Source organism: Crocuta crocuta, unplaced genomic scaffold (genome assembly GCF_008692635.1).
Source record: "Crocuta crocuta isolate KB4526 unplaced genomic scaffold, BGI_CrCroc_1.0 scaffold271, whole genome shotgun sequence".
NCBI classification, from domain to species: domain Eukaryota; kingdom Metazoa; phylum Chordata; class Mammalia; order Carnivora; family Hyaenidae; genus Crocuta; species Crocuta crocuta.
In genome coordinates, this window is record NW_027527824.1 from 1,516,026 (window position 1) to 1,540,042 (window position 24,017).

At 52.7% G+C, this 24,017-nt stretch overlaps 1 protein-coding gene across 3 annotated transcripts in view; it reads right to left on the bottom strand.

Moving 5' to 3' along the window:
- Positions 1 to 413: 413 nt before the first annotated feature.
- Positions 414 to 24,017, bottom strand: part of SLCO2B1 (solute carrier organic anion transporter family member 2B1) — a 46,768-nt gene continuing 23,164 nt past the window's right edge. For 2 of the 3 annotated variants that reach the window (XM_077776447.1, XM_077776459.1), the window contains 7 exons: positions 16,897 to 16,975; positions 12,885 to 13,242; positions 9,857 to 10,022; positions 5,348 to 5,511; positions 3,857 to 3,921; positions 3,415 to 3,535; positions 414 to 2,326 (listed from right to left, as the gene is read on the bottom strand). In XM_077776447.1, the coding sequence (XP_077632573.1) occupies positions 2,143 to 2,326; positions 3,415 to 3,535; positions 3,857 to 3,921; positions 5,348 to 5,511; positions 9,857 to 10,022; positions 12,885 to 13,242; positions 16,897 to 16,975 (1,137 nt within the window). In that variant the 3' untranslated portion in view covers positions 414 to 2,142. The remainder of the gene's footprint in view (positions 2,327 to 3,414; positions 3,536 to 3,856; positions 3,922 to 5,347; positions 5,512 to 9,856; positions 10,023 to 12,884; positions 13,243 to 16,896; positions 16,976 to 24,017) is intronic. The other variant, XM_077776454.1, reaches the window with a different exon arrangement.

The window sequence follows — 24,017 nt, forward strand, 5'->3', positions numbered from 1 at the left end:
AAAAAATATGCTATTTTCCTGAATTGTGTGATGTATTTTTTTTAATTTCTTTTCTCATTATAGGTAAATATTTGCTTTCTTACCAATTTTGTGTTCTTTTTCTTTTAAAGAGGGCTCCCCAAGGTTTATAAGCTTCAATTCCCACAAAACCCTGGCTTCACCACTTATGTTTTGTCTGATCTTGGGCAAGTAGTTGCTTATATTTTCTGAACTGTTTCCTCTTCTGTAAAATGTGAATGACGATTTGGACAGGTGAAGACTCAGAAACTTCATGACCTGATTCCATTTCTGAAACCATTACTAGAGGAAGTAACCCAGTCAAATGAAAATTAGACCAGAATATACAGACAGGAAAAGATGTCATATATAAGAAATAATAGTGAATAATGAATCCAGTAAGACTTAAATCCAAATAGCTGGAAGAAATGTTGTTTTTGCAAACTCTAATGCAGTTTGTAAGAAAGGAATTTTGTAATATAAGAGACATTATGCAAGAACAAATCTAATAATAAGCTGTATCTATAACTCCAAATTATTTCTGCAAAACCTGGAAAAAGGAATATAAACATATGAACAGCCTCCTCTATTGGAGAAGACTTTGAAATTCTTGGGCCTGGTAAATACAGGCTCAGATATATGTTAAACATTTAAAGAGATCAACCAATAGAATCAAAACGGGAGTTAGAACTTCTGTACCTTTCTCTTCTTTCACGTGGGAGAGCCTCAAAGCCCTGCCCCAGGGAGCTGCTCAGAGGCCCAGAGCTGCATGGCCCTCCTGCCCCCTCCTGCCCCCAGCTTCTCCCCTGCCTCCAGCACAGGGCTTGGCAAGCTGCTGCTGACAGATCTGTCTCTTGCCTCCCAAGCAGCAGGTCCCAGCCAGGTCAGGTGTGTGGAGGCAACAGAATGGGCTGGAGTAGGTCCGGAAACTCTCTCTCCCTCTCAGGGAGATAACCAGGCCAGATAAGATGGGCCATAAAACAAGACGAGGCCGCTGAAGATAAGGACCGGTGGTTCAGAGCAAGCGGTCAACAGACCCCCTCACTTCATAGAGCCCGACATTAACAACTCCCAGCATTACAGGTCTGGGCCTTACAAAGAGCAAGCCCTTACACCATCTTGGGCATCACAGAGAACCAGCTGTTACCCCCAAAACCTGCTTATCACAGAACCAGACATCTACATAGCCCCAGGCCACACAAGGAAATGGTGAAATTAGGCTCTAGTCACAAAAGTAACAGTGACTTTGGTGGGCCCTGGTCAGAGGTGTGAAATCTTGGTAATGCAAAAGTACCAGTGAATGTGTGCACAGTGTGTTTGGTCTTTGAAGTCAGAAAATGCCCACGTGTGGGACCTGGGTCTCCCTCCCCACTGGAACCTCTAAGGCAGAGACTAGGCCTCACCCAGATTGTGACTCCCTGAGGGCAAGGACTGGGACTTCCTGAGTCCAGAGAGTGAGACTCCCCCTCAGCTAAGCCCCCCAGGGCCCCTCACACCAGGGTTGCTGAAAGCCCAGACGAACCGGGATGTTCTGTGAGGCCAGCTCCCTCCCTAGAAGGTCCCCCTCAGAGCTCATCGCTCTGCCTCCAGGGGGCGCCAAATAGACACTTCTTGACAGAGGCAGTCCTGGCCCCACCTCCAGGCTGAGTGGGGCTGGGGAGGAGACCTGAGTCCATCCTGACCACACAGATGGTTATGGCTGAAAGGGGCCTGAAAGCTGTCAAGTCCATTTCCACCTGACAGAGACGGTGGCTGAGGCCCAGAGAGGGTGCTCCAGGTGAGCGGCAAAGCTGGGCTAGACCAGGTGTGCAGGGCAGCCTGGCCTACTGTTGTCTACTTCTCTCTCCTAGGGCCTGAGAGAAAAACATGCAGTCCTTCCACCAGGAAACCCTGGGTTCAGGTCAGCCTGTCAGGCTCAGGGAGGAAAGGGGAAGACCATCTTGCATTAGGAGTGGCCAACACACCAACCCCCTAGGCAACTCTTTGGTTCAGATTAGTCACAAAGGCCCAGAGAGAGTCAAACTTGCCCAAGTCACATAGCAAGTTAGCAGAGGAGTCAGAATTGGAAAACGGGGTTCCTGACACCCACTATTGGGCAAAGAGCCCAGAGGAGGTACCCCCAGTGGCTGCCACTCTAGGACCAGCTCACGCTCTATATTCCTCAGGCTTCTTTTCTGGCCCTGACACTAACGGCTGCTGCTGCTGTAGGCCAGGGATGGGTACAGTGACCTGGGTCCTCTCCTCTTTCTCCTGCTGCCTTAGGATGGCCAAAATCAAGGCGAAGCAGGCCAGGGAGCCTGTCTTGAAGAAGACCTGGAGGCCGACAAACCTGGAAAAGAGCAAGGGACCTGTGAACTCAGGACCTCCCTTGTCCCAGGGCTTGGATGGCCTTGGGCTGGGGCACAGTGGGGTCAGCAATCGTCACCCATTGTGTTATCAGAGACATTGAGACCTTGGGGGTGGAAAAGAGGCCTCCAGCCCCAGGGCAGTGGACCTCATCACCATGGCCTTGGTTGGGGAGATGGGGGAGCCCCTGGAGTTGACCCCGGTGGGGGTCCTTCCCTGGAAGAGGAAGAGAGGCTGTGCAGAAGGAGTGCTGGGCAGGGAGACAGAAGCCTGGGCATCTTCCCTGCCCTGTCCCCAGATGGCTTATAGCCTGGGCCAGCCCTGACTCTCTCTGTCTAGGGGCTCAGGGGACCTGACAGTTGCAATCACCCCACCTGCCACAAGAGGATTCCCTCTCCACTGTCTGCCCAACTCACGAAAGCTCTTATTTGATCTTTCTTCCTACAGAAAGGGCACTGGTCAGTCCCAGCCCTCGGGAGCCATGCCCTCCACAGAGCTGGGAGTGACCAACTCTCTGCTCCCAGCCCTGTTAGCAAGTCCCCTTCAACACCGTATCCCATCCCAGCAGCCTCTCTGCCTTCAGATTCCTTTGGGCTCCCCATTGCACAGAAAGGAAGACTGAGATCCAGAAAAGACAGGTCTCCCAATGAGAGACACAGAGCTGGGCTGGATCCCAGGCCTCCTGCGTCCTAGTTAGGCCTTCTCCCAACCCCACCTCAACTCCCCATCTTTCTCACAGCTGGGCTGCTCCCCTGGTTCTCCCCACGGTCAGCCATGATGACATGTTTCTGCACAGACCATAGTTAGACCGTTTGGGTTCGAGGCTCAGCTTTGCCTATTATCAACTGTGTGGCTTTGGGCTGCTTTAATGGTCACTTTCCTCATCCAGAAGAGTGGGGGACAGTGGCTAGGTCCCAGGACTGGTGAGCTCAGTACCAGATACAGCACCTGCTGCCTAGCAGGGGGATATAAATGGGCCTCTCCTCCCTGCTGCTGTCCTTCCTGAAACCCCAGGAGTATTTCCAGCAGCCTTCCCACAAGGCCCCTGGCAGCCCCCACCCCAGGTCTCACCGGTTTCGGAGAAGGTCGTGGTCATAGTAGCGACAAACGGCCCGGCGCCCACAACTCTGGGCCCAGTACACACAGGTGGTGTCGATGGCGCTGCCGTGGATCACTGGGCTGGGCATCCAGGCTGGAGAGGAGATGCTCAGCGGACAACAGGGCCTGGCATCCTGCATTACCTAGCCCCCCACTCCCTGGCATGTGCAACCCCCCAGAGCCACCCAGGCCTCTTGTCCCATAAGTCTTTGTCCCTCAAGCCCACCCCTCACCCTGGTGTGCGATGCTGCTCCCTGGGGGGCTCTCTAGCTGCTTGCATACCCACCTCCAGGGCCCAGATCCAGTTGTTTGCCCGATGGGCCTAAGGTCAGGAACTGGGTCCCACTCATCCCTGTGCCCCCAGGCCCAGCACACAGTGGGTGTCTGAACTAAAGGTCCCAGGGAGGTTCTTTACCTAAAACTCTCAGGAGCATGAACTGGATCCCCACAGCCAGCGTCTTGTCTTCTTTCTTAACTCCCCTAATAAGCAGAAATACGGTGACGTGAGGATTGAGAAGGTCTCAGCCCCCAAGGGTCTCTCACCATCCCCTGTCTCTTGCCACCCAGGGCCAGCCTTCAGTCTGAAGGTCCATGGGCTTGGGCTTGGGGTGGGCTCAGGCTCCACACTCCATTTCCCTTCAATCTGTGGAGCCCAGCCCCCACATTCCAGGCATCTCCATGGCCATCAGGGTCCTGTGTTGGCCTCCCTGTGTTGTTGGTCACAGACACCTCCTCTCTCTCCCTACCCCTGGGTCCGCCAAATTCCCCGCTCCTCCTCCACTTGGAAAAACCTGAAGCTAGGCAGCCAGACATGGCTTCCAACTTCCCCAACTGCTGTGAAGCCCCAGCCTAGTTTGCCTGGGGAAATCCTAGCTCCTCCTCCGGAGTGATACTAGCTGCTGGTGTTTAGGGAGTGCTTACTATGAGTTCAGTCATTCTGTAGTACAACTCTTGCATCACCCCCATGAAGTAGTTTATACCATTAGCCCCATTTTACAGATAAGGAGACTGATGAATGTTTAGGCAGGTTAAGTGATTTGGCCAAGATCCCACAGCTGGTGGGTGTCAAGAGTCAGCATCCATGAGCACACTGCCTGCAGCAACTCCTCTTAAATGGGCTGCCTGCCAGGGCATCTGATTCCTCTACCTTCTCTCTTTGGGCCAGTCTGTTTTATAGATCTACATGTCTTCTTGTGTTAATGAGGGTCTCCATCCCCCTTCTATTTTTCTAGAAAACAGATAGGGAACAAAAATAATCCCAACATAATAAAAACTTTGAATTATCCTGTATTGAGGTCCTCATATTGCAGCCCCCACCCTAGGAATGTTGACTTTGGCCTCAGGTAACAACTTGTCATCCCAGCAGGCACCCTCAGGACGAGGCCAGAAAGATCTTGGACTGAGAGGCCTTGCTCTGCAGTAGACATACAAGCGCTTATTGATTTGAAGACTCATGAACCACAACTGTAGGGCTTGGTTTTCTGGATGTAGCTCCTGTGGCTCACCCACTAGGTAGGGTGGGGACAGTCAGGTGACACTCTACTTTCTCCTCACTGTGACTGGGAGGCCAGCACAGGGCCTTAGGTGTGCCTGAGCCCAGGCAAGTGAGGACCTGGGCTCTGGGTGCTGGCACCAGCACCTATTCTACCCAATACCTGTGACAAGACCTGGGACTAACTTCTGACTTTCTCTGAGCCTCAGTTTTCTTATCTGTAAATGGGGAGGAAACTTCACTTTAACAGGTGGCCATGAGGACGAAGGCAGGGCAGTGAGAGTCTGGTCTGCTGCAGGGGCCCAGCACACCCGAGTGGCCTCCTACTTGGAACCCCGCCCTCAGGATTCCTTATCCTGCCTGGGGTTAAGGACCTCCTGGTATCCACCAGGCGTGGCCCGCCCCTGTTCTCACCTTAGGATGAGCATGAAGGAGGGTGTGTGGGTGAGACTGGCCAGTCCCGCACCCAGGCTGACCAGGAACATGAAGGGCAGCACCAGGTGGCTGCAGGCGGAGTCACAGGAGCCCGCGGGCACTGGGCCTCCCCCAGCCACGCAGCTGCAGTTGGTGTAGAAAACCTAGGGTGGGGAGGGGGCAGAGAAAAGCCTTCAAGAGCCTCCAAGGGCAAGCAGCTGGCCCAGGGCCTAAGGCTCCAGAAGGCCCCAAGGGTGCAAGCCAGTGGGGTGTGGCTAGAGGCTGGGATTTCTGACCCCTGCAGCCAGGCGGGTACCTGGACACACATGGTTCACGCACACATGGGCTGAGGCTGCAGGGAGAGCGAAGTGGTGAACAAAAGAGAGAGAGGGGCCTGGAAGAGCATCACGCCCACCACACCACACTCACACATTCACACCCACTCACATACACCCACACTCCCACCATCATACTCACACATACACACCACGCAATCACTCTCTCACACACCACAGTCCCAAACATACACACACATCCACACACACACATACATCCACACTCACACAGTCACATACACACACATGTACATGTGCACACACATTCTCTCCTTCTTTCACCTGGCGATGCCAGAATGTTCCACATTCCCGACTGTCTGCACAAGGAATCGAAGAAACCAAGAATGATTTGGGGGAGGAACTCAGATTTTCCAGCTCAGGGTCCCTCTTCCAGGGCACTGGGTTCCAGACTAGACTCCCAAGGGGAGATTCAAGCACAGCATGGAGAGATACAGACAGCACAATGGGCACCTGGACTTAGCACGTGAGGGGCAAGGAAGGCTTCTTGAAAGAGGGGCGTTGGATTTGGGTCTTGAGGAATGAATGGGAGTTTTTCAAGAAGAAAACTGAGTTGAGTAGAGGGAAGGTCAAATGTAAGGTCACATGAAAGCGGCAGGAAAGAACCCGGCAAATCTTTCCGTGTGCCTGAGCAGAGAGTGTAGCAGGAGAGCGCAGAGGGGAGGCGCTCCAGGGCTGTGCTGGGAAGATATGATGAACAGCTTGGGACACAAAAGAGGAAGCTGGACTGCTGTTTCCAGAAACACAGTGCACCAGCGCCCTGCCAATCATACTGCTGACAGCAACTTAAAATGCTGGATGAAGTATTGAAAACATTGTCCTGAGTATATACACGAACTGGCAGAAAGTGAAAAATACTCGGGTTTAGCACTAAGAGAACCTGGAACCCAGAGAGATGAGCAGAATCCAGAAATAAGCTTTGGCTGCGATATGCTTGTGAAACTTGTACTAGGGAGTACAGCTTTCTGAGGTCTGGGGGCTCCAGGGCCAGAGGACAAATCCTAGCCCTCCCTCCTTCCAGGGTGAAGTCTACTCGGAGACCCCCGGAAAACTGGGACCCCTCCAGAGGCTGACGTAAGAGTAAAAGCTGACCCCTTTTCAAACTGCAAGGAATGGCCCCCAGGCGGGCCCAGGGGTGTGTCTGACTGCAGCCCAAATTCCCACCTGCTATGGGGCCTGGAAAGCTTCCAGCCTAGGATTCTTTCAGAAGTGGTCTAGACTGCTGGTGCCTTCAGGCCCCTCACAGGAGCAAAGCAAGCCAGGAAGCCTAGGTGTTTCTTCTCCACGGATCAGAGTTTCTGACCAGTATGCCCCCAGGGACCCTCGGCCTCTGATGGGAGACAGGTTTGCAGGGATGGGTCCCATCAGACCTCAAGGGGGTCTGGTTCATGCGGGGCAGACTCTTACCTCCAGCCCAGGTGGCCTCAGACAATTCCCATTGTGAAAAGGGTCGGGAGGCCCTGAGCTGGACTCTGGGAGCCTTGGGAAGATTTTAAACGTTGAAGGGACAAGATTTGACAGTACAAAAGCGGCTCTGGCCCCTGCGAGAGGGCGGGCCCGGGGCTGCGGGAGGGAGGGAGGCAGAGGGAGGTGGAGGAGGATGCAGAACAGGGATTTTATTTGAGAGATATTCAAGAGGTAGAATTAGGGCAAGGCCAGAGAGAAAGAGAGAGAGAGAGAGTGAGAGAGAGAGCTGGGATTCAGGCTTGGGTACCTGGGTGCTTTTTCCATTGCCCTGCAGAGCGCCTGTGCCTGCTAAGGCTGAGCACACACCATACGGACCTTTGCCTACCGGCTAAGCAACCCACTGGGTTGGTGATTCATCGGAGGAACAGGCAAGGGGAGAAATATGCGAGGGTGAGATTGCTGGAAGAGAAATCAACTGCCCCCGTGCCTTTTCTGGGTAGCAGAAGATTGCGGGGATGGACCCAAAGTGAGAGGCCTTGCTCTTGGGGTTTTTTTCCCAGCCCTCATTCACATTCATCTAATTCTGGCATGAAGTTCTTCCAATGGATGACTTCAGTCTCTCCAGCTGCCTCTGATTCCCACTCCCCTGGGGGATTCAGCTTCACCCCCTGAGCCCCAGATCCCGCCAACCGTCCACCTCTTTCCATCTTTCCCCTGGTCATTTACACATTCATAAATGGTTACTGAATGTGGCCGTGACAGACATTGACTGACCCTGCCTTGAGCGCACAACTCACCACTGACCTGACAGGCAGGCTCACTGAGAGACTATTCCAGGCCAGAGTGACATGTCCTGAGTGCTGACCGGGGCCCAGCTGCACCTTCCCCCAAATACTATACTGAGACATGACCTCTGAGGATGCTGTGGGGAGGGGGTTGGGCTGGGAGGCCAGAATCCTGGGTTCTAATCCCAGCTCTGGCATTAAGACTTTGGGCAATGCCTAACCCTTGCCTGGGCCTCTATTTCTCATCTGTATAATGGACATAACAGGAGTGTGTATCACTGAGTGCTTAAAATTTCCCAGCCACTGTGCTGTTTCTCATGCATTATGTCATATAGCTCTTCACTCACTAATTAATGAATTCACCTGAGCAAAGCATTTAGCACAGTGGCTAGTATATAGTAGGTACTCAGTAGGATCACCTCCATTTTATAGACCAGGAAGCCGAGGCACAGATTAAATAGTTTGCCTAAGGTAAAGAGCCAGTTAGAGGCAGAACAGGGCTTCACACTGGGTGGCCTGGCCTCAGTACTCAGGGGCCCATATTATACTGTTCTCTTGGGGATCTTGCCTCAGCTGACAGGGCCTGGGGTCCTCTGGAAGGGTCTTAGGGAGATCAAACCAGGCAAGGACAGTGAGTGCTAAAGGGGCCCAAAGGCTGGGATTAGGATTATTGCAAATACAAATGGTTTGCACAGCCCAGCAGGCCCCTGCTTCCTCTGAAGCTCCATCATCCAGGCGCTTTACTCTGCACTAGCCCCTGGGGCCCAAGTCTCTCTACCTAGAGGAACCTTGGGCTTAGAGGCTGATGCCCAGCAGGATGCAAAGGGAGAGGTTCCACATGACAAAGGTGGGGCGCTCTGGAGAGAGGGACATGGTGTCTTAATGACCAGCCTGACACTATACCCCTCCCCCATGCTCTTCTGCAGCCTGGGGGCCTGAGGAAGGCAGGTATTATCCTCATTTGTCATTAAGGGGCACTGAGGAGAAAAGGAGAGGAGTGGCTAGCCTTGGTGACCTTTTAAAGGTTCACAGAGTGCACCGCTGCTCTCTTTTCCCCTCTGGAAGTCCCTTGAGGGTAGGACCCCTTGCCTCTGGGTCTTCAGTCCCCAGCACAGGGCCTGACACCAAGGAGGGACTCTGTGAGGGTTTGTTGACTGACTTGTCGACCGACTGGACTCACTGTGCCAGCCTCCCTACCGTCGCCCTGTCTCCTCGCCTGCACTCTGCTCACCTTCCTCTGCGCTGTGGCCTCAAGTGTGATCAAACACAGATTGGACCCTGTCACTTGCCTGCTTAAAACCTATCCAAGGCTCCCCATCACTCTCTCGATACGGTCCCCACTGGTGGCCCGGCGTTCAAGGCTCTTCTTTGCCTCGGCCTCGCTTTAGCTCTTTCAAACCTTATGCTTCTGCTCCCAGTTCTTTGCAGTTTCTTGAAACACTATGTGTGCACGTGCTTGCTTTCAGACTCTGCTTCTGCTACTCCCCCTGCCTACAAAGCCCTCTCCTAGAGTGCTCACTCATCCTTGAAGATCCAGCACAAATGTGACTTCCCAGCAAGTCTTCCAGGACCTTTCCAGGCAGGATGTATCTTCTTCTATCCTTGTCTGTACTCGTGGGGACCCTCTTTCCTGCCTATCACCACCTCTGGAATTCCTGACCTGTTTCCTTTTGCCTCTCCCCTGCAAAAAAAGAAACAGCTTGAGCCAGATCTGGTTCGCCCCTGTGCTGTGGGGCCTGACCCACGGCTGGGCCCAGACCAGCGATATAGGTTAATTGTGAGAATAATGTTTTATGTTTTACATGAGCCAACAGAAGGAGACAGACTAGCTAACAGATAGACAGACAGACGGAAAAGCCATAAAATGAAAGTGCTCAAAGATGGAGGGCGTGATGGGTGCACAAAGACAGGGAGGGGCAGACAGCCCCAGGGAGGCAGAGGGAGCAGTCAGAGGCTGGACCCACCTGGCTTTTGTCCAGAGCCCCCTGGACCACCCGGCTTGCGCAGCCTGCCTGGCAGGGTGTGAGGTACTCCACGTGGGTGCTGGGGTCGCAGATAGGGTTAAAGTCGTCCAGTGGACAGGAGCAATGCTCTCTGCAGGCTGGGACCAATTCTGGTCCAGTCAGGCTGCTGGGGGGGAGGAGAAGGCCGGCAGGGTTAGCGTGGCTTTCTTGCTCCCACAAGATCATGAACGGGGCCACCTCAGCCCTGCAGCCCCGCTCCCCACCCCGAGAGCAATGGCCAGAGATTTCCACTCCACACAGAAGTTTTACACTGTCAGGGCTGCTCCGTGAAGGCGCAGAGGTGGGCTCCTTGCAATGGAGATGTGCAAGCGGGGAGAGGAACTGGAAGCTGCGGGAGGCTTCCCGATGGGAGAAGCAGGGAGGAGAGCCTGATGGAGGCCTCTGAGACCCCTCCCAGCCCCAAGAGCCTACAAGCCTTTGAACTGGTAAACGTCTCCACTCCCCAATGGCCCTTTTTAGGGAACACAAGATAAACTCATCCCAGGATTTAGTCTCAGATGAAAAGTGCCTTTTTCGTGATGAGCTGGATTGCTTCTTCTTCTTAGAAAATCCGAGTTATGTGTGTTGGACCAGTCAGGACAACGGACTAGCTGCAGGATCACTGACCTGTCCCTGCCTCTCACTGGGCCTCAGGGTCTCTCTCAGCTCAGCTGGAAACCCCCTCCCCTGGCCATCCTGCAGTCTCACAACCTCTCAGCTCACATCACGACCCTGTTCACTGTGGCTACTGCATCACTTAGTCCCGCCATTTCTCTTTGGAGGGCCTGCCCCCAAGTCCCAGGAGTGCCCCCACTCTAGTGAGCCCCCACAGGGGCAGGAGCTCAGAACAGAGGATGGATGCAACGGGGTAAGTCACCCTGGGAGGGGTGCAGAGGGGGCCCCTGGGACTCAGAGTGTGACCTGACTTCTCGGCTAGGAGGGAGAAAACCCGCCAGGGAATGGCCCGGCTACAGAGGAGGCCGGAGTGGGCAGCTGAAGGCCCTGTGGGTTTGGGGTGGGTGTGGGCATGGGCAGAGTGACAGGCCTGGCCAGCTTAGTGCAGTCTCAGTTCCCTGGAAAAGAGGCTCATCAGGGGCTGGGGAGGTGAATAAGACAACTATTGAGTCAGCTGGCCTGTGGCCAGAGTTGGGAGTGGGGTGGCAGAGCATCGGGGCAGAGGTGAGTTCCACTCCCTCCTTCCCTCAGTGGTGGGGGGGGGGTGCCAAGATCATCTCTCCCTCGTTTCCTGCCAGGCAGGACATGGAACAGGCTGGCACTGCTGGAGCTAAGGCTGCACCAGGGGACTCCACCCAGGGGCAGGCGCTCCTCAGGAAGGCCAAGTAAATGAGAGCTGGGGGCTCTTTCTCGGCCCCTTGCTCCTTGGGGAGAGCCCTGGCTTCAGGCTCAGTCCCTCCCAGCTGGACAGCCCTGGATGGGTGACTTCACCTCTCTGAGTCTCGCTATCCTCATCTGTGAACTGGGGATAATGGTAAGGCCCCTCCTGGAGATCCTGTGAAGGTTCAGTGAGACAGAATATAGGAAGAACTAGGTTCGTGGGAGACCCTTGGTTCTTGGCAGGTGTCGATATCATTAGTTGGGCTGGAATATGAGAAATTCTCCTTAATTTGCTGAGTTTGTCCCAAAAGGCTTCTTCAATGAATTAGAGCCCAGAGCTCAGGTGAGGAAACTGCATGAAGAGGAGAATACAGTGAGATGAGATGTCAGAGTCAAGGAGAAAGGCAGAAGGAAAGAGAAACTGGCATGTGTGCTAGGCCACCTTTTTTCCATTTCCTTTTTGCAAAAACGGTGCTAAAATATCCATTTGCTCTTTACTCTACAAATCCGCTAGAGGCCCTAGCTCGCTCCTCAGACCGGGGACTTCAGGGGGCCTGGCTAAAGCTCCACCAGCCGTGCCCAGAACAAGGGCTCTGCAGACAGAGGCAGCAGAGTCGCCTCACTGGGCAAAGAAGGGAGACCATAGGAAGGGAAGGGAAATGGCAATGGGGGAAAGTTGTATTGTGGGACCGAGGACAGAGAGAAGAGCTGAGCATTTCAGGGCCCTGAGCTGTGCCTCCCGCAGGTGGCAGAGAGCTGGCACATGGGTAGAGGGAGGAAGTGCCCAGAGAGAGGTGGGCACGGAGACAATTGGGGAATTCTAGCTGGATCCTGGGCCAGCCTAAGCCTGGAGCAGTTCCCGGGAAGAGTGAAATCATTCTGGAGAAGAGGCAGCAATGTATCTTTCAACCAACATCCTCTCAAAGACGGACCCCACCGGAAGAGGGCATATGTCTGCAGCAAGGTTGGGGGATGGAGAGATGAAGAGAGATAGGCATCGGAGGCTTTCCTCCTGGTGCTGCTCCAGATGTGGAAAAAGAACTCTAGAGTTTAGGGTCACGGAACAACAGAATTTTAGTTGCCAGGCTCTAAGAACCCCCAATCTTCGAGGGTTCTAAGCTAACCTCTTTCTAGAGCTTAAGCCCCTTCTGCAGTGTCCCTGATAGATGCCTTCCAGCCCCCTGCTCACCCCTTCTGTCTACACTCCCCCACCCCCCACCCAGGATGGAGAGTATGCAGGCTCCCAGGCCGGCCTTTCCTCTGCCCAGAAACGAAGCCTTCCTCAGGCTGGGTGGGGTCCTGCTCTCTGATGTGACCTCTATCTCACCTCTGATTGGCCCACAGGGCTTGGCCATTCTGGAGATGGCATCCCCACAAGTGGCTTTGCCCTGCCTTGGCTTTCACCTCTCCTCAGACCTGAACTGTCCTGTCTGTGATGTTCCCTGCCCCTTCGAGTGATGCCTGACACCTTCACTGGAGAGGAGGAGAAAGAAGTCCCACTGCTCTGAAGTCTGGTGGGGAGGGGAGGAGAAGGTGCTGGTGGAAAGTGAGATTTGAGGTGGATGGGTCTCCTAATTCCCCTGGCCTTGTCTGGGCCCCCTCCCGGACGCCTCCCCCCACCTGCTCACGCTCCTGTGCTCTCGCACACACTCACCCAGGCTGGTAGGTGACGCCTGCAATCTGGTGGGTAGGGCAGCCCATGAAGAAAAGGGGCAGGCCGAGAAGTAGGCAGAACAGCGCCCCCAGCAGGCAGAGGGCTCCACAGCGCATGGGGCCCAGGTGGAGGCGCTTGACCAGGATGCCCCCGACCACGATACCCGTGATGGCCGATGGGATGGTGATGCCGCCGATGAGCAGGTTGGCGTAGGACGCCGTGACGGAAAACTGGCGCTCCAGGAACTTGGGCAGGAAGGTGGCCATGCCTGCCACCATGGATGACGTGCACACCTGGGACAGGACCACCAGCAGGAAGATGGGGTGGCGCAGGGTCCGCAGCAGCACCCTGGGGAACACTGTTGGGGGAGCGGGCAGGTCAGAGTGGGCAGGACAGCCATTCTTTTGTTTCTGCCCCATCCTGCCCTGTTCAGTTTAGACAGATCTATTCCCTCCATCCTGCCTCACTGAACTCTACTGCATTCAATTCTATCCCATCACGATAGACTCCTGTCCATTTAATTCTTAAAAAAAATTTTTTTAATGTTTTATTTCTTTCTGAGAGAGAGCATGAGCAGGGGAGGGTCAGAGATAGAGGGAGACACAGAATCTGAAACAGGTTCCAGGATCTGAGCTGGCTGTCAGCACAGAGCCCGACATGGGGCTCGAACCCATGAGCCATGAGATCATGACCTGAGCGGAAGTCAGAGGCTTAACCGACTGAGACACCCAGGCTCAGAATTCTATTCTGCTTTTGAAACTCAGTGTTATTACACTTCATGGAGTTAGGTTACACACTAATCATCCTTCTTTCTGTTCGACTCTAGCCAAAATTTGATTTCATATAGTTCCGTATAGGAATATGAATTCCAGTTCATTCATCTCATCCCACCTCATTCCATTTCTACCTATTCATCTTAGTTTTCCCACTTAGTCCTTTAATCCTGTCTTGCTCTAGCTCTTTCCAAGCCAACCCAGCCCTTTGTCTTCCCTCCTGTGTCCCCAGCATGGGACAGACATCATTTCTATTTCTCCATAGAAATTCACTAACACACCACATGTTTTATTCACTTAGCCATTTGTTTGTCTCCCCACCAGAATATAAGCTTCATTTTGTCTGTTATGTTAATTGATGTATCTCCAGAGCCTGGGGCATAGACTCTCCATAATATTTATGGAATAAATGAGGGAATGAATATATGGATGAACAGCCCAATACATGATCAACTATCAAAATTTTGGAGCAGGACTAAGACCTCCAGAAAAGGCAAACACTAAGCAGGCTCAGTGCTGGGTGGCTTCTCAAGCAGGACTGAGGTAGAGCGTGAAGAATGGGTCTGAAGGAAAAGGACTCCTTGTAGGGACGCAGCAGGGACAAGGGCACGGAGAAAGGCTTAGAAGTGACAGGTCTGGCTCTGATGACCTCCCAGTTTAGGAGCTCTCCTGCTAGCTTCTCAACTGATGTCTAGTGTACAAGTTTCCTCGCTGCAAATCTGCTAAGCGGAAGGGCATGTAACATGGGGTAAGTCTGAAAGAGCTTCAGGGCCTTCATCAGCTGGGGCAGCCAGGAATGCTTCCTGTTGTGACATGCGCAACTCTCTCTCCACTAACATCAAAAGAGAAAGACGGGTTTCTGCCTGCAGGAGGTGAGTTGGAAGTTAACTTGAGGTGTGGGGGAGAGAGGAGGAAAGGCCTTTCCAAGATCAGAGGAGCAAACCACCTGGCAGTCGGGACTGGTGGGGAAAGACAGCCATGGGGCTCCTCTGGGCCAAGTGGGGGTCCCTTTCGTTCCTGCAGTAGCAGGACCAGGGCCTGGTCACTTGAGATCTTTATCTGTCCTTAGAGCATGGCCAGAGCCCAGTCAGCTGGCCTTCCGGACCCCTGGACCAGGCCAGGAACTGTTCCTTAGGCGCCAGAAAGTAAAGACAAATAGTCTAGGCAGGGTGAGTAAAGGCTGGGACTATGGAATTCCCCTTCCTTTATGTCCCAGGCCTGCCTCCTGTCCTGAGTCCCTTGCAGCGCAAGCACATTCAGCCAGCACTTGGAGTGAGAAGGTATCACATGTGGTTTTCATCCCAGCTAGCTGTTCCCGTCCCCTCCCTCCCATGAGCTGCCCTGGCCACGACTGGCCCAGGCTGTACAGGTGCCTTCATTGTACAGGTGGGGGCCAGAGAAGGGCAGGAACTCACCCAAGTTCACCTAGAGAGGCCCCAGGAGTTGCCAGAGGTTTCCTAACTCCGAATGTAAAGGTCATTCCGTATACCAATACCTCCCCCACCTCCCCCACATTCCTGCGCCCCTCTGGCTGCCTGACTCCAGGGAGCTCGATCTCCCTGTTTTTATCCCATTCTCCTGTGCTAATCATTGCACTTTGTTCCCATCCTCTATCTGACTTCAGCATCTGCAGCCTATCCCTAAAACAGATGGAAAATTCCTAGAGGACAGGGCTATGCCTTTCACTTAGATAGGGATACCTGAAGGGGAACTCCAGGGGCACCTCCCTTAGGTAGCTGCTTCCCTTAGCTTAGCACAGTGTCTCTTCCATCAGGCAAGCTAGGGCTTCTCCCCATTCAGAGACTGTGTCTCCCTTATCAGACCGGAGCCTTCACAGCTCAGAGGCCAGGTCTTCCCTCACTTTAGGGACTGTGTTTCTTCCATTTGTCGGGGGTCTCCCTTAACTCAAGGATAATGCCTCCCCCATCAGACAGGGGCCTCCTCCAGCATAGAAGGCAGCTTCCCTCCATTAGACAAGGCATGTTCTCCCTCCATTCAGGGTCTATGTATCCTCCATCAGACAGGATCTTCCCCCCAGCACAGAGATTGTGTCTCTCTCATCGAACAGGACTCCCAGCTCAGTCTCCCAGCTCAGGGACTATGTTTCCCCCATCAGACAAGGACCTTCTCTAACTCAGGGGCTGTTTTCCCCTAAGAGGTTAGGCCTCCTCCAGCCGAGGGCCATGATTCCTCTTCCCTTTGGCTCCTCCATAGTCCCATGTGGTCAAGGCCGAACCTCAGGTCACACCGATCCCTCCGGAACTCAGCAGAAAGCTCAGAAGCCAGGCTTGCTGACCAACTTCAGGGCCTATGGCTAGCCCTGCCTCAGTCTCCTCTAGGCTCATGGAGAAGCTGAAACAGCCAGAGACAATCTACCCAGGGCACCCGCTCCGGGATCCAATTTCAGGGATTGACCCCAGCTTCCCTCTGGGCAGAAGCCAAAGCAGTGATTAATAAACTCTCCTATGGAGCAGTGTGCTGGGGCCTTCCAACAGCTGTGGGTGATCTGAGGCTAGGAAGTCAAAGCTCCTCCTGCCTCTAAGCCCAGCCCCATGGCGGCCAGCCCCTGCCCCCTGCTGTCCCCGGAGATACCGAAGAACTAGGGGCTGGATTACTGGCATCCCAACATCAGGTCTTAGGACACACTTCCAAGAACTGAGCCTAATTAACTTCCTGTTTCAGAAGTCCTCAGTGGGGGCAGGGGTGGGTGTTGAAGCAAGCCCTATCGTTATCACCCTCCTAAACCATAGACAGCTCAAGTTACCGTCCTGGGACATGGTCAGAATAATAGGAGTAGGTGAGGGGTGATAATCCAAATAATAATTGGACCTTATATAAGTAAAGTTGTTTTTTTTTTAAATATTATACAAAAGGCTTTCCATTCATCACCCCATTTGCTTCCTTCTCCTAATAGTCCTTGAGAGAAGTAGAGCAAAGATTATTGGCCCTGAGGTTTCAGAGAGCTGAGAGGAGGGAGAGCCAGGCTTGCTGGGGGAAGGAGAGGAACAGCACTTGAACTTGACCAAGAGGGACAAGGAAGATGTTGATAGATAGCAATAAAAACTGATGTTCCAGGCAGAGGGGATCATATATGCAAAGACTTACAGGAGTGTATGGTGCTCAAGAGGGGGCTGTAGGTGTGAAAGATAAATCAAGAAGGGCAGGAAGGGGCTGGATCCCATACAGCCTCAGATGCCCCTCCGGTCCGCCTCCCCATATCCTGGCCAGAGCCCCTTTACCTTTGATGAACTGGATCACAGTCAGATCTGTTGCAATCTGGACCAGGCCATCCTGCTTCTCAGAGGGAGAATCTTCACCCTGGGAAGACAAACAATCCAGGGCAGTCAGCTGGACGCCAGACATTCTGCCCAGAGATGCCTATGGGTGCAGAAACACTCCGGGAGAGAAGAGGCTATGGGGCTGGCACCTCATCAGGAGCAACAGACGCCAGCAGTGTTCCATTTGTTCTTAGCCCCAAATCAGCCAGAATGGATTGATGCTGATGCCTGCTGGGTGGGGGTGAGATCTCTCTGGTGCCTGAACACCTTGTAAGACCTCAGGACCTTTGCTTCACCTTGGTGGGGGAGCCCTGAGAAAGGCTGAAGTTGAGTGTCTTGCTAATCCAGCAGGATGGGCATTCAGAGTAGAAGGTAAGTTGATTTTCAGAGAAAATAACTATCTTACACATACATGTATGTCCAAGTCAAAGCTTGTTCAAGTGTCTCTCCCCTGCCAGGCTCTGAGCTCTGTAAGAGCTCAGGGATCATCTGTGGTTTATTCTCTGTTGAAACCTTGGTGCCTAGCATACGGCCTGAGGTAAAATAGCGGGCATCTGATAAATATCCATGAAAAGAAGAAACGCAAGACATGTCTCTAACAGGCAACAGGTGCGGCCAGTGCTGGCCTCTTGGAAGAAAAATGAGCAACAGGAGATGCTAATGGAATGCAGACAAGCTCGTACACTGCTCAGAAGTGGGTTCAGTTTGGCTCAGAACAGGGCAAAGGGTCCACACTGAGTACCCCAGGGGCCTAGCAGAATTGGGGATTCCAGGATATGCCAGGGCACCAGTATGTGGGCTCCTGCCCTGTCCCCACTGGGACCTGCAAAGGAAGGAGACTTACACTCCACACCTGAGCATAGAAGCTGCGAGGTTAGGTAACTTGCTCAACATTGAACAGAACTATGATCTGAGCTTAAGCTTGCCTGAGTAGAAAACTCATGCTTTACCCACTAAACCCTGTGAGTCAGAGGCCCCAGTGCAAGACAAGCAGAATTGGGAGGCACCTTTGTGGTGTAATGTGAAGAGGCCTGAAAGCCCATACTTCGGGTCTTACCCCTCTGGGTGAAGTACTGGGGGTCTGAGCTGTACTGTCCGACACAGCAGCCACCAGCCATGTGTGGTTGGTTCAAACTGAGATGTGCCATGAGTATCCAATGCAGGTTGCATTTCAAAGACTTTGTGTGAAAAAGATGGGGAAATACCTCATTATTAGTTTTTTTATATTTATGGTGTGCTAAAATGAGAATATTTTAGATATAGTGGGTTAACTTAATTATTAAAATTAATGTCTTCAACTTTTGAATGTGCTGCCAGACATTTAGAATTGCATATGTGGTTCACATAATATTTCTTTTGGACACACTGCCTTCAAGAGAATCAGGGAATCTCCTTGCACCTTTCTTAGTCCTAGCCAGGCTCTGGAGAGTGGTGCAGGAAGGACCTGGGACTCCAAGGTGCTAGGCCTGGGGTACTGCCCAGGAACAGAAGGAGGAGGCGCTAAGATACACTATTAACTTCCCAGCGTTTCTTTATCAGGGATGGATGGATAGGCTCGCCCTTTGGACAGGCAGAACCTTGTGAGTTCCTTGTTTTCATGTCAACAGTAAAGACAGCCACAGTGTTTGCATGTACCACCCTATATGGTTTATCCAGCACTTTCACATCCACTGTGTCATCTGATTCTCATAGCAGTCTGGTGAAAGGGTTATTACTGCACCTATTTCACAGAAAAGGAAACTGAGACCCCAGAAGGGGAAGTATCACCCAGGGAGTAATGGGCAGAGCAGGTTCTCGAATGTGGGTCCTAGAGTATCATGCTGTCTCATGCTGTGAAAAAGAGCATGGAGTTTGGAGACAAGAGGGGAGGGGCAGACCTTCGGGGGTGGGGGGTGTGTGGTAAGGGAAGACATCCAGGAGAAGTGAGGTTTGGGATTTGTGGACTGGAAGGGAAAGGTTATTTGAAGCAAAGGCATAGTATAGCAGGAGTGTGGTGGGGGGAAGGGGTCTATCAGTGCGGAAGCAATAGGGAAGCCATCCTGACTATGGCCAAGAGCAGCTGGGGCAGGAGCTGAGCAGTTTGGAGGGCCATGCTAAGGGTCTTATCTGGTAGGGACTGCGGGCACTGACCTAGCTCCTGTCCTGTGTTCTCCACAGGCTCCTGCCTCTCTCCCCAGATCTGTTTTGAGGACTCCTGACTAAGAGCCGGCTCTCGAAACCGAAAGCCTGTGGCTCTGCTCAGAGCACGGCTTGGAGTCAGACACATCTGGCTGTGGTTTGCCCAGGTCAGCAGGCCTGCGCTGAGTGAGCTGGTTAGAACTTCTCCTCTGGGGGCTGTGTGCTGACTGCTGCAAGCCTGCGGGACACTGGACACTGTGTGTGGTCCTGCACATGGAAGGGCCCTGTCTGCTGGGCCTCCAGGGATCTAGAAGCTGTCCTCAGAGGAGGCTGGGTTCCTGGAAAGCTCTGTGTGGAGCTGTGACCCCAGCCCCACGGATCCACGCTGACCCTGGCAGGGATATGGCACTCTCTAACAGACCACAGCAAGCGGCCACAGGGAAGGGGTTATCTGCTAGACTTCCTACCTGCTGCAGGAGAGAGATCGTGTTTCTAGCAGAGTGGCTGGAGATCTGAGCTTCGCTGAGGATGGTGACATGCTTTGGGCTTTCTCATATTGAGATCCGCGCAACCGGCCATGCCTCTCTTTTCCCTCTGGCTACCAGATAACTCAGAACCAAATAAGTGGTTCGGTGATAACAACTGAGTTTATCTTTGTGGTCCCTGCTCCCATGTTTCTCTCTTTCATTCTGACAAACTTTTGCTGCATTTCTATTTTCCTGCTTCTTGGTCTTAATTGAGTGATTCAGCCCAGGTCTTGCAATGCTCTTCCTGGGTCTGATCCCAGCTCCACCATTCACTAGCCATGTGGTTGGGCCACTTAATCTCTCTATGACTTGCCACCTCAGGTGTTAAATGGGAGTAACAGCTGCACCTACTTCGTGGGTGGATTACAAAGATTAAATGAGATAATACATACAAGGGCTTAGAACAATGCATGCTACAGAGTAGGCAACAGCCTAATTCCCCACTCTTTTATTAGTACTATTCATGAGTTTGGTGTGAGCTGTAAGAAGAATATTAGAAAAAATGGTATTTTTTTCCATTATTTTTTGAAACTCTATAGAGCTGGCTGGATCAGAGAAAGATTAAAAACAAGCATTCCTGGTGGTCAGGCCTTGAACAACCCACTTCACACTTTGCCTTGTTTCATTCTTACAAAAACCCCAAGATGTGGATGTCGTGATTATACCCATTTTATGGATTTCAGAATTATAAGTGCAGAGGCAGGATTTGTACCCAGGCTGGTTTGGTATGGATACCACGTGTCTAACTCCTGCTGCTGCTGGCCTCCCAGCCTCCACTCAGATGCCTCAGGCACCAAGGAAACTCTTGGACCAGATCGGCTTCCAGTCAGCTCTCTTCTTTAGCCTCAGTCTCCTTGTCAGTCAAACAGAGGTATTGGACTAGATCGGTGTTTTGGAAACCAGGTTTTTAGCAGCAAAACCCTCTCCTCAATTGAAACCTCACTCCAAAGACTGGTATAAAACCACATAAAAGTAGAACCTGGCTGACTGAAGTGTGTGTGTGTGTGTGTGTGTGTGTGTGTGTGTGTGCGCGCGCGCACGCGCATGGAAGTGGAAGGTCCTTAGTCCTACTGGGGGACACCTGTCTTCAATCTCCCTATGGTGGCACCCTCGGGGTTCTCCCTAGGGTCCACATTTGGGGTTCTGTTGAAACCACTCAAGCAGATCACTCCAAAGGGCCTTCCAGCCCCAGTGTTTTAGGAAGCTCTGATCTACACCAGGCTGTGAAGTGGGGAGGACTCACTTTAGCCCTTTGGGGCCAAGACCTGGCCTTGTACAGACTGGTGCAGGGTGGGGTGTTACCGGCCCAGCTCTGGGCACAACCTTGGCCCTCTCTGGGCCCGAATCCCTCCATCTGTAAGATAGAGCGGGGGTTGAAATGGATGATCACACAAGACTTTCTACCTTAGAGAGTCGAGGAGGGGTGAGGGTGGAGTCACAGACCTGGGTTGCTAGGGATGGGGAAGGACACGTGAGCTAGCCTAGGCTGGCTGGGAAGGGTCTGGAGGCAGTGACTGCAAGGGACAGGTGCCGGGCACAAGAGAGACACAAGTCACCTTGGACCTCACAGGGGCTGTAGAAGGAGCACAGAGTCTAAGAGGGAACAGACGCCTTCTAGCTGGCTGTAAGTCCTGGGCTTTAAGCGCCATTGCCACTGTCCACTCCTGTCCCCACCCTTGACCATTCTCCCAAAGAAGCACATCAGGCTAATGATTGGGAGAAAATAGATTTCGCAGACACCTAGACTCAGAGGCCCAAATTGTAGCCATGTAGAAATGTCAATTTTTAGACACACAGACCATATGAGGCATAGAATCTTAAAATAATAGAACACAAGCACTTGAGAATCTTTACTAGAAGCACAGAACTTTAAAACTATATAACATTAGAATCCCAGACTCTGAGAGACAACCTAGAATAACAGACATGGAGACTTCTGGGAAATAGGAACCGAGAGAAAGTAACAGCAGCCAATGGTGCTCAGAGGCTGGGCAGGTACAGGGGATCTCGATGGGTGAGGCCTTTGTCAGCCCCTGGCCCAGACCCAAGGGTAGGCACTCAGAGGGACCTGAGGGTATGGAGGGCAAAGGAGCATTTCTGACTGAATGGGGTTCTATGACCAAAGAACAGATGGGACCAGATGACCTGCTGGGGAGCCCCTGAGGAGCCATCTCTACTCCACAGGCTCTAGAGAGCCGTCTGCAGGGAGTCATGGGGCTTGACAGAACCTTAGAGACTGTCTGATTACAGACAAGGTCCCGGCACTTACAGAGAGGTAAGACCTGTGCTGGTTCACTTCTAGAAGGATTCTGGTGGCCACAGACACACAGGCAGAATCAAAGGCAGGAAAGCAGATTCCTGCCCCTTCATGTCCTGTGTAGCCCGTCCATGTACCGTCTTATAGTCTTCTCTGTGGAGACAGTCCATGCTCCCCTCCCTGCAGGCAGAGAACTCTAAGCACAGGCCATGGGGAAACCTGAGCTGTCAGTCATCCCTCCTGTCTGTCTGAGTCTGGCCTTCCTTCGTTACCAGAGAGCTCCTTGGGGCAAAGGCTATGGACGGCACCCTTTTCTCCCACAGTGAAAGGGCTCATATACTGCTCCAGAGACAGGGGCCATTTAGAGAAGACATCCTTGAACCTGGTAGACCCTTGTTCAATCTTCTGTGCATTTTACAGATAAGGAGACTGTGGTCAGAGACCTTCGCCGGGTCACACAACCCTTATGTTACATACCATCACACCAACATTAAGAACTGGATTTACTTGTAGGAGGGTACTTAGGGGTCCCATGAGCCTCAGAGAAGTTGTTTGAAGGGATGTGAGAAATAGCCTCCCCTTCGCTTTCTTCCCCTGCCTGTTCCCACTCTCTACAGAAGCTACGCTTTCCATGTCTGTGGGCCTGAACTTTCTGCCTAACTGGGCCCTTCCTCTTGGTCCATCTACCTCCCCTTCAGTGGCCTGAGTGGGCTGGGCCAGCCTGAGTAACTGCGAGCAGAGCTGGCCAAGGCAGCCTCACGGAGGCGGGGGAACAACTCCTCCCACATCAATATTTATTGCCTGAGAGCTGCTGGAAGCGGATCATCATGTTCTCAGCCTTCGGTTCTTTTTTAAGAACCTCTCACCCCCTTCCTTCCTCACTCCCCATCCCCAATGTGCTGACAGAATGAATCCAGACAGCCAGACAGGTTCACAGCCGGGGAGCCAGGGTTTCAAAGCATCACAGAGATGCAGCTCTTAAAACCCAAATCTGCATCACAGCGGCTTCAACTCCAAAAACTGTGCCTTCTTAGACTTCGAGGCACACAGAATATCGCTCCAGGAATGCAACCTCAGAGTCTTACGTGATGGAACAGAATGGGGAAGTGACTGGCTCAAGGTCATACAACTGACACATGACCACTGAGCCCGGACATGCCTCACCCTTGCTTCTTCCACCGAGTCCACCCGTGGCTCAAGTGGGTGTTCTCCACTCAATTTCAGGCCCAACTTGGAGACTGTCCACAACCAGAAACCCAGGCTCTTCCCTTTTGCTATAACTACCCCTACTTCTAAGAACTCACCTCCAAGTTCTAGGAATTTGTACCTCATTCAAATTCTGGCCTGAGCTAGGCAGAACCAGTAAGGGCCATCTGTGGTTTTAAGCTATCTTCTTCCCATGAAACTGGTCCCTCTGCAGGGCTTGCCTCCCCCTGCCTCCAAGCCTAGCACCAGCCCAGCCCTGCACTGTCCTGGGATGTCCCATAGCAAAGAAGCATCTGGGCCCAAGCAGTCCCCCTCCTGGGAGGCTCCTGGACTCCACTATTTGGCCTGCCTCATTGCCAGTGCACCAGTTCCCACCTGGATCACAGCCATGGCTGCTGCATCAGTCTCTCCATGCCCACACACTTCCTCTGTCCCTTTCCCAGCTTTGAACCTGGTCATAGAGCCATGGGAATCCTTTCAAGGCTACTTGCTGCTCTTGAAGCTGTCAGGCAAGGCTCTTCCTGTTCTAGCCCCTACTGGCTATTCTAACATCAATTTTCATTGGTCCCCCATGTATATGCCCTCTGCTCCAGTGGTGGGGGTGGTGCTGGGGGGGGCGCTGGTGGGGGAGGGAGGGAGATAGAGTAGTGAGGCTCATAGAGCAGCCACGTTTGGGGTCAGACAGACTTGGGCTCAAATTCTAGCTTTTCTAGGCAAAGACATTTCCAGCCCTCTCTCCNGGGGACGGAGGGAGATAGAGTAGTGAGGCTCATAGAGCAGCCACGTTTGGGGTCAGACAGACTTGGGCTCAAATTCTAGCTTTTCTAGGCAAAGACATTTCCAGCCCTCTCTCCAAGGCCCAACCTTTCTTGTTCACATCACAGCAAGCATATTCAAACGCACCAACCTGCCTCATTAAATAGAATTATTCTTGCTGCAAAATATTCAACAGTCTTTTTTACAAATTGTCCTTT